General features: G+C 50.5%; 3 protein-coding genes across 3 annotated transcripts; 1 reads left to right on the forward strand and 2 right to left on the reverse strand.

The window, feature by feature from the left end:
* Positions 1–2,814: 2,814 nt before the first annotated feature.
* Positions 2,815–4,215, forward strand: Z518_05989 (uncharacterized protein; the record flags this gene model as incomplete). The annotated part of the gene is made up of 4 exons (XM_013416799.1): positions 2,815–3,193; positions 3,253–3,423; positions 3,483–3,695; positions 3,746–4,215. 4 exons carry the CDS (start codon positions 2,815–2,817, stop codon positions 4,213–4,215), a joined length of 1,233 nt encoding a protein of 410 aa, XP_013272253.1.
* A 3,574-nt stretch (positions 4,216–7,789) lies between these two features.
* Z518_05990 (uncharacterized protein) lies at positions 7,790–8,317 on the reverse strand (the record flags this gene model as incomplete). Its single annotated transcript, XM_013416800.1, has 2 exons — positions 7,790–8,054; positions 8,124–8,317. The coding sequence occupies 2 exons, from the start codon at positions 8,315–8,317 to the stop codon at positions 7,790–7,792; spliced, it is 459 nt and encodes a 152-aa protein (XP_013272254.1).
* Positions 8,318–8,797: 480 nt separating this feature from the next.
* Positions 8,798–10,912, reverse strand: Z518_05991 (branchpoint-bridging protein; the record flags this gene model as incomplete). Its single annotated transcript, XM_013416801.1, has 6 exons — positions 8,798–9,373; positions 9,425–9,636; positions 9,683–10,015; positions 10,218–10,435; positions 10,491–10,704; positions 10,753–10,912. 6 exons carry the CDS (start codon positions 10,910–10,912, stop codon positions 8,798–8,800), a joined length of 1,713 nt encoding a protein of 570 aa, XP_013272255.1.
* Between the last annotated feature and the right edge of the window lie 2,415 nt (positions 10,913–13,327).

The following is a 13,327-nucleotide window of genomic DNA, read 5'->3' on the forward strand; positions in this document are numbered from 1 at the left end:
CAGCCTGAATCCGGAGACGACCAAATGAGTTGCACTTTCCTATTCGATGCAGTACCCAGAATTCTGCGTCCACACCTCTCAGGCAACCCAATTCAAAAAGCAAAACATTGGCTGCCAATATGGACACTGCCTCGACCACCAAACGTGTCCTGCGCATTAAATTTACTGGTGCCTGGCGAGCGCCCTGTCAAGGGTCTAATGCGCCCAGGCGTAGTTGTGTTATGTTTGAACGTGCCTAAGACAACGAAACCTCCACCCCCCCCGGGGAAACCATCGTTTGACCTAAGCTTTAGGGGCTAGCTGGAGCCTGGAGTAACCGCTGAGGGAAGGGAGCTTAGGCTTGGGCCATTGTCTCAGGGTCGCCCCAGGTATCCCCGATCGGGGTCAACCCCCCTATACACCCCGAGATCTCCAGGTAAATATTCCTTACAATACATCCAAAAAATACTATCAGGTCTCAGAAATTGCTCGGCCGAATCTGGTCGGCGACTAGATCGTACGGCCAAGTATTCTCGAAACTCGTTTCTCTGTCTCTTGACGTGTCGAAGCTCCTGATTCAATACACCCAGATACTCTGGTCACCGAGTCGCGAAACGTGTCTGTATTTCGTCGTCCAAGTCACGTTCATGGCTGTGTTGCATATAAATTGCTGGCTGCCTGAAGCAAAACTTCTGACTTTGTCTGTCCACAACCCCAAAATTGGAAGGGGCTGGTACCGTGGGGAATACATCTCCCCAGAGATCTTTCAGTCAAGCCACTGCCACATGGGCTCTCGTCTTTCGTGTTCGTCTTCCCTTTGTGTTTCGTCTTTCGTTTCGGGAGGGAACATGAGGCGACCATTGGCCTGTCGTACCACCGTATGTAAGCTGCCTGGGAGACTGTTGCTCACGCTGCTTTGACGCTTGTGATTTCCAGGCATCACAGGTAAGATAGTGGCGTGATTGGAGGAGAGGCTGACCAGGCCAATGTCTGAGTCTCTGGGACACATTTTGATCTCCGAACATCCTGGGGAATCGGGAACATTTCGAGCATTGTATCCGGTCGGGGGGCACTCGTCGAAAGTGGCGCTGAACTGGGTAAGGCAAGTTGCACGGATTTTGTGCACGGGTGCACAAATCCGAGTCTTTCTCTCGACGTCTCCTTGCTCGCCCGAACGCTCCAAGGTTCGTCCGTCCGCCGAAACGACCGACCAAATTGCCCCTGGCTATTCGCCCCTTCGGGCTTTGGCCAAAAACACCATGGGGACGCCCGCCCGCACACCCGCATCACCGCCTTCGGCCGACTCTGCATAATCATCTGGACTGGTCCTCACATTAGCAGAATTCTAACCAATCTCGCATCATAATGTCATGAGCATCCACTTACTCCCTCTTCCTAGTGAACGGCGAAAATGATCAGGCGCACTCAAAGATAATCATTTGGTATGTCATGATCTTTCCGACTCTTATTCGTAATCTGTCTTTCTTGTCCTCTTGACATTTCGTCTTGGGTGCCCATTTCTCAGCACTCGTATTTGCGCTGTACGGTTTCTAAAAATTGACCAATTTCCTCCGCAACTGGAATTATGACCCAGAGGGGAGGAACCGGATGAAGTAATTCGGGCGACGGGCAATCGACAAATCAGACGGCGACGAGACTCGTGCGTATTGCTGTCCAATCATCCGCGTCCTGCTGCTCTTAGTGTTAGTCATACCTGACAGGAACAACCGTGACCTTTTGTCGAGGACCCTGGCAACACACCCAAGGCTAGGGATTGGCGTGGGGATTGTGTCGATTTGTGGTGAGTCAAAACGCAGTCACGCATACGGTCATAGTCTCTGTTTAGCGAAAGAACCCCCAGCACAACTCACTCGCAAACCAGCCTGAAAAGGGAAATTTGTGCGATTTGGAATTAGTGGTGCCTGGCGCTCGAGGCTTGCAACCTCTGGTTGCAGCGCTAATGGGAGCACAATGCTTGACCTGGGTCGTCATTAAGCCACGGAACGTGACTGGACGAAGTGGCTGAATGCCTGTGAACGTTTCGGGGCAGAGTCTCTTGGCAGAGGGTTGCGTACCACAGAGTTTTGCCTAAACACAAATTGAGCCTAGTTGTGCGATGGTTGTCCGCACGATGGAAAGGTACCCTCAAAACCCTAGTAAAATCGCACAAATCGAGGTACCAAAACATCAAAATTGAGGAACTCACATATCTGGGCCATTGGCGAGCTCTTTGCCTCATCGTAACTCGATTCGCACTTTGCATAGACTCTCCTGGTGTTGTAGCACCTCTTTTGATCGCTTTTGGCCGCGTCTCGTTGCCGTTGATTAAAATGGCGACTTCCTTTACGGCAGCGCCTGGCGAGCCTCCTCTGGGTGCTTTCCGCACCTTCGTGCACCTCTTGAGAGTCTTGTCAATGGTTTCCCTGCCTCCTGGCGTCAGATTTCTGCACTGGCGAGATATTTGAGTCTCTTGCTGAGGCTGAAAAGCGTCTAAGGATGATGTTTGCGCTCGTAACAGGCTTCGATCTCAGCCAATCAGAGCCAAGGATTTGGGAATGCATTTGCAGACACACGTGACTTTGTGACGGAAGTGAGCCAATCGTGGCGCCAGAATTCCTCCTTCGACCGCAGCTTATTTAACGGGGGATGCAAACTTTTCGTACAAGGAAGCCTCTACATGTGACTTCAGACCACCTTAGTGTGCTTTTACGTACTTTCACATCTCATTCATTTCACCACCTACCTCATCACCCTTTCCCTGCATACCTTATCGTCAACTCTATCTCCCACAACTCTTGAGGGTCACTGTGATCGATCACCCTAAAATTCTAGAATATGGGCGGCCGCAAAAGAACGCGAACGGCCGACCATGATCCAGAAGAGCAAGAACCATCTCCAAGACGGGCCAAGTTGTCGGGAGTGCGAACTTCAACTCGACTGGCAATGACCTCTTCAATCCGGGGGAAATCTTCAATCATCCCTACTCTAGCCGGGACTCCATCGATAACTGAGTCCAAGAACCATCGTGGTGACTGTTCTGAACACGGTTCGGATATACACAGTTCTCATAGTGGCAACAATATTCTCAAGGGCCGGGGGTTGGTTGAAGCGGCTTTAGAAATTGTGAATAATGCGGATACGGCCGAGCTTATGATTCTCGAGTTGATGGATAAGTATTCATTCAGTTTCGCCCGCTTGAAAGAACTTCTCAGAGGTAGGCCGGTCACGCCCTCACTAAGTTATTATTGCGATCAACGACTGATTGACTTCCAGAAAACAACCTTCATGTCAGCTTTTCCAATGTCAAGTATGTTGACATCGCTCCAAAGGTCGGCCTGGATCCAGGGACGAACGGGACCGACATACCTCCATTTGAAATGTTTCGCGCCCGGCTGCCTAGTTCTGTCTTTTCCCAAACCATTGCTGACCTTGAGGTCTTTTCGTGTCAATACGGACCCTTGAGCTGGCACATCAATGAAGAGGCTCGGGCCTGTTTCTATCAGGCTACTTCAACAGAATTGTGGCTCTATTTTCCGGCCTTCTGTTCAACACACCGGAAGCAATCCTAGAAGGCAAAATCACAACCAAAGGTCGTATCGAGTATCAATTCAAGACTTTTGGCGGAATCGCAGTCGTTTTCATTGAAGTGAAACTGGACATAGGAAGTTCCACAGAGCGTCTTGACTGTTTTGCACAAGTGATAGCGGAATGCGATGGTAAGTTTAAGATGAGACCGACTTCAACACCTGGTTAATAGTCTTCGCAGCCTGCGCTTGGGCGAACCTTCGGAATGGATTCAACGTGCCCATTTTAGCGATCCTGTGCGATGGGGAATTCTTTTATTTCTTCAAGTTTCTGGACCGACGACAAGCAGGTGGAGGACCACAGGTCTACTTGGGCAACTTTCCAGATGGCCGCTGGCGACAACCTATTGCTGAGATGGACTCTGCCGATGACCCCACAACTTTCTTACTCCAAACTCGCCTTCTTTGTGAGAGCCTTTACTACGTGTTTTTAAGAGGGTATCAATCCGGTCTCCAGGCTTACTGGAACCGTAGCGTGGAAAGGAGTAAGAGTCCATCGCGAGACTCGACTCCAAAGTGGTATAAGGCAACAATCTCGGCTAGACAAGCTCTCGATGAAGCTTGGTCTGCTTGGGAGCTTCGACAAGAGGGCAAGGTAGAAGAGTCGAATAGTTCTGCAGAGAGAGCGCACCAATGTTTGGCAGAAAGGTAACTATCTTGCAACCAAATAATCTTCTAGCTGCGAATGCTGACTATCCATAGCGTTGAAGAAGCTCCTCAAAAGCCACCCAGGTTCATGCATCACTTTACGGAAGAGCTCGTGGGTTTGACATGAATCTTGAAGCTGGCAGGAGATGAGCGAGCTAATCTGCTATCGTCCTGGCCCGGTCTTAGATGATGGATAACCCTCTTCAAGACTTGCTTACCTTCTGACTGCAGTCGAACAACCGACTGGAAGCCGGATTGATGGTCTACAATTCATTCCAAGCTAGCAATGCCAGTAGCTGAAAATATACCTAATCTCAGGGTTCTCAAAACCTGTTTCACCCAGAGAGGGCATCCTTTGCGGCACCAACACGATATGAGCGAATCTTGTCTTGTCCCATACTTTCCTTGAAGGTCCCCTACAAACATAATCCCACGATCGATGTTGCCTCATCAGCCTTGGCGACGTGATCGAGCTTGACTCCCCGAGCTTTTATCTTGTTGACCTGCCAGGAGACGAAGCTTCCCTCACGGAACTACGTGTACGACAGAGAAGATTGATTGAATCTATCTGAGCGAGGTGTAAGCGACAAAAAAGGCCATGGGATCTGATAGGGGGTGTCGTACGGGCGCAAAGGACACAGTCAACGACATCGTCTACCCACGGTCCATGGACTGGATCCGATCAGGGGTTCTGGCAGACAATGGCGGCATTCTACCCATGCCTGGGCGGGCCATGGATTGGATCCGATGGGGTCAGCCAATCAGAGCAAGGATTAGGTAATTGTCGGATTATAGATTCTCCGGATTACGGCGTCGTTCTACCTATCTCTGGGTGGGCCATGGACTGGATCCGATGAGGTCAGCCAATCAGAGCAAAGGATTGGGCGATTGTCGGATTATAGATTTTCCGGATTGCACGTGGCTGACCAACCGCGTGATGACAAAGGCTTGGCAATCTCGAACGCAGCGAGGCCTGAGGGTTTGGGGGCTAGCCCCAAAATGCAGAAGCCTACGCTTTTACTCCCCGTGGAATATCTTGTCCGCGGCGCCTAGTAGATTTTCCCGATTACAAAGTGTTACGTTGTGGGGGCTGTTGGCAATCACGTGAGGCAGTTGGCTTAGCAAAAATGGCATAGAAAGATGGGTGCGAAAGGCTCTGTTGAAAATAGTTCAACGACGTACTAAAAAGCGCCAACTGTGCGAGGGAGGCAAAGTGGATGGAAAGCCTGAAAACTCTCCATTTTGCTAGGGATTTGAGGTACCCTGCCATCGTGCGGACAATCATCGTACAACTAGGCTCAATTGGTGCTTGGACCCACTCTCAATAGTACGCAATTCTCTGCCAAGAGACTCTGCCCCGAAACATTGGCATCGGCTCGCCGAATGCAGTATATTTCTCGAAGGGCTGGGATAAGGGATCCACTTGGTTCAGAGCTTCACAGCCCCATCGGTCTGCCGCTTTCACAGAGTTGGGTACTTTTTGCGATCTGCCAAGGAGGCTATGCTTATTTTTAGACCAATTTCCCCTGTTAACGCCTTGCATCCTGGGCTACCATGTGGTGATAAATGTTGTAACTCTTGCCTCTTCTGGCTCGTGGCCTCAGTCAGGGCTCTTAATCAGATTTGTAGCTTGGTGGCTGAAAATCTGCATTGACAAATGCTTCAGGATCCAATTTTCACGCTTTGTTGAACCAACGCTCGAGGCGGCCACAATGGCTGTGTTCGAGAGTCACGATGATATCCGAATTCAGAATACTCCTACTACCACTCTGAGGATTGGATCGCCTCATTTGTTCGAGTCTCTCGTACGTGTGAGATCGGTCTGACTCATGGCGATGGATTGGCGGATGAAACAGGTGAACGAGCATTTCCCCTTCGGAGGAATAGAAGGCGCCAAACATCTAGCGGATTTAGTTCCGCCAATACGCACGCAATGGCCCGGATCCCCAGCCCTACAAACAAGACAACGACAGCGTATCATATCCTTGGATTCACAACCTGTAGTGCCTTGGAGACATGATTCCTGCTTACGCGATCAGCTATCATTTCGATTTTGGTAGGTAGTGATCGCTGCTTTTAATCTTGAGTAAGGACTCGGACACAAACACGAGGAGTCAACCCCCAGGCAAGCCAGGCAGGATTATCACCTATTTTGTCACTCTTCTGAAACAATTTGAGCATTCGCGCTGACGGGGCCAATACATCAACGTAACCGCTCGCTTACCTCGTTTCGTCCGTCCATTCACCCTTATCAAATCCAGGTATGATCAGCCCCCAATCGAATTTCAACCCATAAGTGGCAGACCGTGAGACAACAATCAACCAACCAGAGCAATCAAAAACCCTCCTCTGGGAATGGCTGACACGAGAAAGGTCAATGCCATTCCACCATTACTCATGCTTTTCCCGACTCGGAGATACTGTAACAATGCTGTCAAGTTAGGCCAGAAGTCGCAGTGGAGATCCTCGTGTTCGTTCATCGTTCAACGACCGGACTCGATCAGTAATCATCCTTCTGCCCCTCATACCAGCTCTGCATATTACAGGGTCGTTGGCCCTTTATGGTCAGCAATGGCAGACGAACCAACTAGAACACAAAAAGACCGCAGCTTCAAATCCTGCTCATGGTGCATGCTTCGAGAGCCGCATCTTTGTTGGTGCCACTTCATCGGTGAACGTTTGGCCTTACCTTCCCCCCGGCTCAGGATTCGCTTCCGAGGCTGTCTGACGCCCAGACAGGTGGTGATTACCTTCGACGTGATGCCCCAACCCTGGAACGGTCGGTTCAGGGCAGCAAGATACCGTAAAAGCATTCGAAATCCGACACAGACGAAGAGTTTGTCCACGCTCCACACAACCTAGTCGCTGACCGATAACTTTGGTATTGTCCTTCTGTAGTGGGACTCTCTACAACTCACCGTCCACCAGGTCACCATGCTGAGTACCGGGGTTTATCCCAAAGGCCGCTGGTTGAAGCCGAGCCCATGCGAAATTGGAATGCACGATGGCATTTTGGACGCCTTAGGGCTCGCCCTTTCTTAGGTTATGGGATTTTGTTTCGATCTTGACTCGATAGGAATGTTTCGACAACAATGCTGGGCGAAGCTATCTCTCTTGTACAATCTTTCTCGGCACTTGACTATGTGAAATAGAGGTCTTCTCAGGAATGTTCGCGAGGAGGTATTGAGGGGGGAGTTGCATTCCTGCGACACATCTGTCTCCATTAGCACAGGTGAGTTCTTCCCAAACACCCCACTTCACCCAAGATGCCCATGAAACCTTTGTCAAACCCTTGAAGGACAATTGAACACTCAAAATTCATGGATATCAAAAGCCAGAAATCCGCTGAGTAGAGAGACGCGTTTTGATATTGTGATTTGGAATCTCCTTCCAAAGTATCTAAATGCACAATCCTCGGCGCAATGCCAATGCAGGTGACCTGTTGGAGTACAAAGCGACCAATCTGGGATCTATCAACCTGCAATTCTCTTGACTATTTACAATTGATAATGATATGATTCTTTTCCCCAGCTTGGGGTCTTTTCGATGCTTTTCTGCCAAGCAACCATGTGAAATGTTTAGTACTGTCGGGCTGCCTGTTGGCAAGCCTTCAGCTGCTCCATGTACCATCCACAGATTGTCATGTTACCCTGGTTCTGGTTCATGCAGTCGGTGAAGTTCTTGATGTCGGTGGCACAAGGTCCCGATGCTTCGGCCGCCGAAGAGGATTGGTTATTGTAGAGGGCATTGGGTTGTTGTTGCTGTTCAACTGGCACAGAGGAAGATCCTCCACTGAACAAGCCACCGATAGCATGGCCGATGGACGATCCGACAGCAACACCACTGGATAAGCACAAGGTTAGTATGTCACTTTCTTTGCCTCTATGCACTGTCCTGGTTCGGGTAGCTTACGCAGCGGTGCTGGCCATCTGACCAAACAATCCTGGGCCTTGGGAAACTTGCGCAGGTGGATGAGCCTGTTGAGTGGGTGCAGTCGACATCGGTCGCTGTTGTTGCTGTGGCGCGACAGGCCGAGGAGTTGGTGCGGGAGCTGCCGGTCTCGACGGTACAGACCGGGCAGGGGCACCTCCACGTGAACGAGGCATGTTGGCGAGAATTCTCGAGGGTGGAATTGGAAAGAGGGAAAGGAGGCAATGGATGGAACGGCGAGAAAAACGTCTTTAATGAAGTGAACCGAAGATGAGGAAATGGAAGACGAAAAGATGCGGCTACAAGTCCTTTTCAAATGAATCTCCAATGCCAAGAACGAGTGTCCATTTCCGGCGCTGTGATTGGTCACCAACTAGAAAGTACTCGAATCACCCTTCTCTGCCAGTCTGCGGGTGGCGCCAGGGGAAAGGTGAAATGCAAACGAAAACATTGATGACTTATGATGGTGGGACGAAAAGATCCTATGCTACAATGGTCGCTATTCCAGTCAATTACAAGATGCTCACCGTGAGCAGCTGAAAATGTAGAAAAGGCATTCTGGGAAGCTTTGGTGGTTCATGTTTGTTCGCAGGACCGTGTCCCGATCCAACGGTGTTCGTGCCTTGCCTGTCAAAATTTCTTCAATGTGAAGTGCTTTATGCGGAAGGTGGTGGGGGCGGAATGTGGTCATCCATGCCAGGAGGAGGTGGAGGTTGAACGTCTGGTGGTGGTGGAGGGGCCTGCGTGTCTGGCGGTGGTGGTGCACCACTCGCCGTCACCGCCGCCGCCGCTGCATATTGTTGGAGGAAAGCGCTGAGACCAGGAGGAGCTTGCGGAGGAGGAGGAGGAACACCATAGGCTGTCTGCGGATCATAGCCAGGGTATCCACCGTAGGCGTAACTCTGTGCGGGAGGCTGCTGTTGCTGCCACGGAGGAGCTTCATGGCCAGGTGCAGATCCATATCCTCCTCCATGATTGTCAGCAGCACGGTGGAGTGCCCATGGGGGAAGTGATGAGCCGCTCTCTCGGTTCTCGTAACCTCGTTCCTGTCGGTCTCGCTGCCATGGAGCCGGAGCACCGGTGGCGGGACGTGCCCATGGTCTCGGATCCGCGCTGCCAGTGTCACGACCACCACCGTACGAGTCGGCTTGGTCATAACCACCCGGGGCGGCCTCAATACGTCCTGCCGGACCGTTTCCAGAGGGACGGCCGGAAAGTTCTTGCATGAGATTCTAGGACATGTTAGTCGTGATTCAAACCTATACATGGGTCCAGAAACATACCTCCATCTCGCGGTCGACGGCGTCAGACGGACCAAGGCGTCGTTGAGGCCCACTAAACCCTCCAGGAGGATTGTTACGCATGTCGGACCCTCGCTGTCGCTCATTGCAGTCTCTCGCCATATGACCAGCATTGCCACAGATCCGACAGATGATATTGGCAGTGAAATTTCTAGTTTCCGGGCAGTCGTACTTGCGATGCCCAATTTGACCACCTGATATTGTCAATAAAGCGCTCATCAGAATGATGGGCCGACTTACAGTTTTGGCACGCTTGATTTTCGTCGTCACGGAGTGTTCCATTGAGGGCCGCGAGTTCTCGAAGTTGATTCCTTTTGAGTTCGTTTTGTCCCTCGGGGATGGAAGCAGCAGTTTCGATGACATTATGAATTAATGCCTTGGCTTTATTGACTTTGTCTTCCGTGTCCGCCATAATAAGACAGTGTAAATCTTCTTCCTGGTTGCTAGTATGAGCTGCGTCTGATCGTCCCTTGCCTTCTTTGACAGAGCCTTTGCCTCGAATGGCAATTTTGGCTCCAGATTCGGTTTCCATTTTCTTCAGCGTGTTGCCACGAGGTCCAATAAGTAGACCAACTTTACGGAAAAGAAGCTAAGTGTTAGTCTCTGATTCATAGAAACGAAGAAATGCTCAGGGGAAGAGAAAAGGGGGAGTTAGTGTTAGTGCAGGATGCCACGTCTACCGTCACAGCCTGGAGGAGCAGGCGATAGCACGTGGGAAGGAAAGGCAAAAGATGAGGGCGGGCTTGTAACAGAGTTAGAGGGTTAGTTAGCATACTAAAATTGATCTCGGGATAATCGTTGACCGGCACGTAAACCTTTTCCTGTGTCTTGGTAGGTCGTCTGTAGTCAGAAGGCGGATGATAGTTAGGGATCGTTTTCATGGCTTTGTCTATCAGTTTGTGCCGCTCATCTTCAAGCCGCTTGCGATAGCGGAATTCTCGAGTGTTTACACGGCGACCGAGATTGTCATATTGAGGAGCGGGTGATGGCGACCTGGTTATTTGTCAGTCTTCGCACGGAGGCTCGAATGGAATATGCAGACACTCACCTGTCGGCTTCTGCTGGGACCACATCATTGATCCGTAGCTTCTGGCTGATTTCTTCAATGCGCAAGTGGAGAGTATATGCGTCGAGTTGTTCCGCTGTCATATTTGCCTGAATCAAGGTAGGAAGGCCCATGAGGCCAGCAGCTTTGTTCTCGCCGACCTCACCCCAACGATTACGCTTCCTACGTCTCTTGACGCCGTCGGCCGCAGGTTCAGCTGAGATATTGTCAGTGTTGCGCAGTGACAGGCCGGTGAGTAAAATACCTCTGGTTGGACTTCGCCCACGCTTGCCAGAATCTCCATACGATGGGGAGTTCACAGCAGAGCCATTTTGCGAATCACCACTGCTTTCGCCTCCGAACCGACGACGCGTTCCAAGAGGAATGTTGTTGGAACCTGTGATGCCCTGATTGCGCCACGACATCTTGAGCACAAAATCGTCGCGATGGTATTGAAGCGATGTAGGGAAGTTACTATTCTAAGGGGTTGAAAGGGATATTCCGTGCAAAACGTTAAGGTCGCAGTTTGCAAAACCGCTCCCAAAGGCGAAGTTCCACTTTTCCAAGTCCCAGGGGCAAAACTTGGAAATTCGATTTGCAATGAGCCAAGATTAATCACGTGGACGACAGAAGTTGTGGCAAATGCCTGTGGCTGGTGAGTGGCTGGTATAAGGAGAGGAGCCTCTGCGGCAATGTAACTTTGAGGACGGACGTCTTCAGGTTCTTTTGACTGAACTGCTCAAATTCAACGAGCCGTTTGAAAAGTTCCATAGATGTCTGATTTAACTAATGGATGAGACTGGCAATGCTTGTCCAGCGCCCAATTGCAACTCGACCCTTGTAAATACGAGGATGGGGATGCTCTTCAGCACAGCTGCTCTGGCTAGAAGTGCACAACACATTGGGAACAACAGACAACCTTCCTCAGCTCTACTTCGTTATGCAACATCTTCAACCACTTTCGGTCACGTGTCCTTTGGCATGAAACCGATTGTCCTTGCTGAAGCTTCCATGGAAAGAGTTCCCTTAAAGCTCTTTGTTACCACCCACACCATTGACTAGCGGCTTCGCCGCTCAACGCCTGATTTTGGAGGCTCGACTTTCCTTCTTCGGGCCAGGAGGCTATCGATCTACCCCCTGGAGCCGGGGGCATCCTGCGATAAGAGGAGTCCATTGACAAATTCATTCGCAGGAAAGCCTGAGGATGACCAGCTTCCTATTCGAGAAATAACAAGTCTATTATTGGTCACCCATACGATACAACTCGCGACCCGAGACTTTCGGATGATCAGGATCCCTGGTCTGATCGTGTCCTTATTATTGGCTGGTGCTCCAGCCTGAAACGAGAGCCATCAACGCAATTCTCTCAACGATCCCAGCAATAATCAACTCCCCCCAGAAAGGGAGGGGGTCAGAGCGTCAAGTGAGCTTTTTAGTTGTGCCCGACATGCAGCTAGGTCACCCGGGGGAAGCCATCGACAGAGTCGAGAACGCAATCCGGAATGAGAGGCAGCTATACGAGAAAATGGGCGACATCCATTGGCCAGTCCGAACGAGGCTGCAGCTGATTCTAACTTTTGCTTCGTCTAAGGTACTCTGCTAGCAGCTCTTGAGTGAATGGCACTTCGTGTGTTACCGCCATTGGTAGTACTACTCGATTATCGTCCTCCATTTCCCTCTCCCGTTTCGCCTCTTTTCATCCCTTCCTCTCCAAGAAGAGACATACCCCAACGGGGACCCTGATCTGCATGGGGAAGATGAGGATTCCCTGAACATGTGGCTCACGTCGCGGGGTATCGATACCAGATCGCTCATCAGGAGGTACAACCGAGTGACAATCGCAATTGATGAAGATATACAATTCCTATTTCGCCTCAAGAATTCTGTCACAAATTGATCAGCTTCCGCACCCGTTGGTCAAGCACTCCAAGGCTGGACCAGAAAATGCAAACGGGAATCCCGGACCTCGTACAAAAGGGCAAGAATAACTGGTTGTCGCCACCACGGGAGACTATCGGACGACTTGTTGGCCGGCTTTGACGCTTTCCTACGTGGCAGATCAGCACTTTCAGTCGACGCAGTGGTGTCCCACATTATTCCCAGCCTCCTTCGACAAGTCAGGGCCGCCGAGAGGCGACTTTATCAACACCACATGCACGGTATCATGGGCCCAATGCGCTCAGCCCACAATCCTCCACAAAGCACGAATGATGCACATTCAATCGAAGAACCTTGAGAGAGTGATGGCTGTACATCTCCGAGGACGACAATGGAACATTCACCCATCATTAACTCTGGGGAACCGATTCTCCCATTACTTTAATGAGGCTCTCGACTCCAAGAAAGAAGGCCTCCGGCTCCTCTTAGTCCAAACCACATCTGAATTTTTTTTTTTTTTTTTTTTCCCAGGCCTCTCGTCGATGAGAGGTATGACATGATATGGTAAGTCGATGCGACCGTCGAGATTCTGTATGCTCACCTCGTCACAGAAAACCTTCCTTATGCCACGTCTGTTATCGGCCTGATCGCAATTCCCTATTTCGGCACCTCGTTCTATGGATCTGATGTCTTTTATATTACCGCAGTCGGCCACCAAATCAACAAAATACTATCGCAACTCTTGGATCAACAAAACGAGGCCACTGCAACAATCCAAGACCAGCCAACATGCAAGAACTCGAAGAGGATTAATTGCATATCATCCACTGGAATGGGTGCTTGCAGCTACATTTCAGGGCTTGATACGTTTTGCTTATGATTAGCTTTCGTGTTACACCTTTGATTCCGCTACTTTAATGACTCCCAGGGGACCCTGTCTTTTGGGGAAGTCTCTCATTGCT

The sequence above is a fragment of the Rhinocladiella mackenziei genome, assembly GCF_000835555.1.
Source record: "Rhinocladiella mackenziei CBS 650.93 unplaced genomic scaffold supercont1.4, whole genome shotgun sequence".
Taxonomy (NCBI): Eukaryota; Fungi; Ascomycota; class Eurotiomycetes; order Chaetothyriales; family Herpotrichiellaceae; genus Rhinocladiella; species Rhinocladiella mackenziei.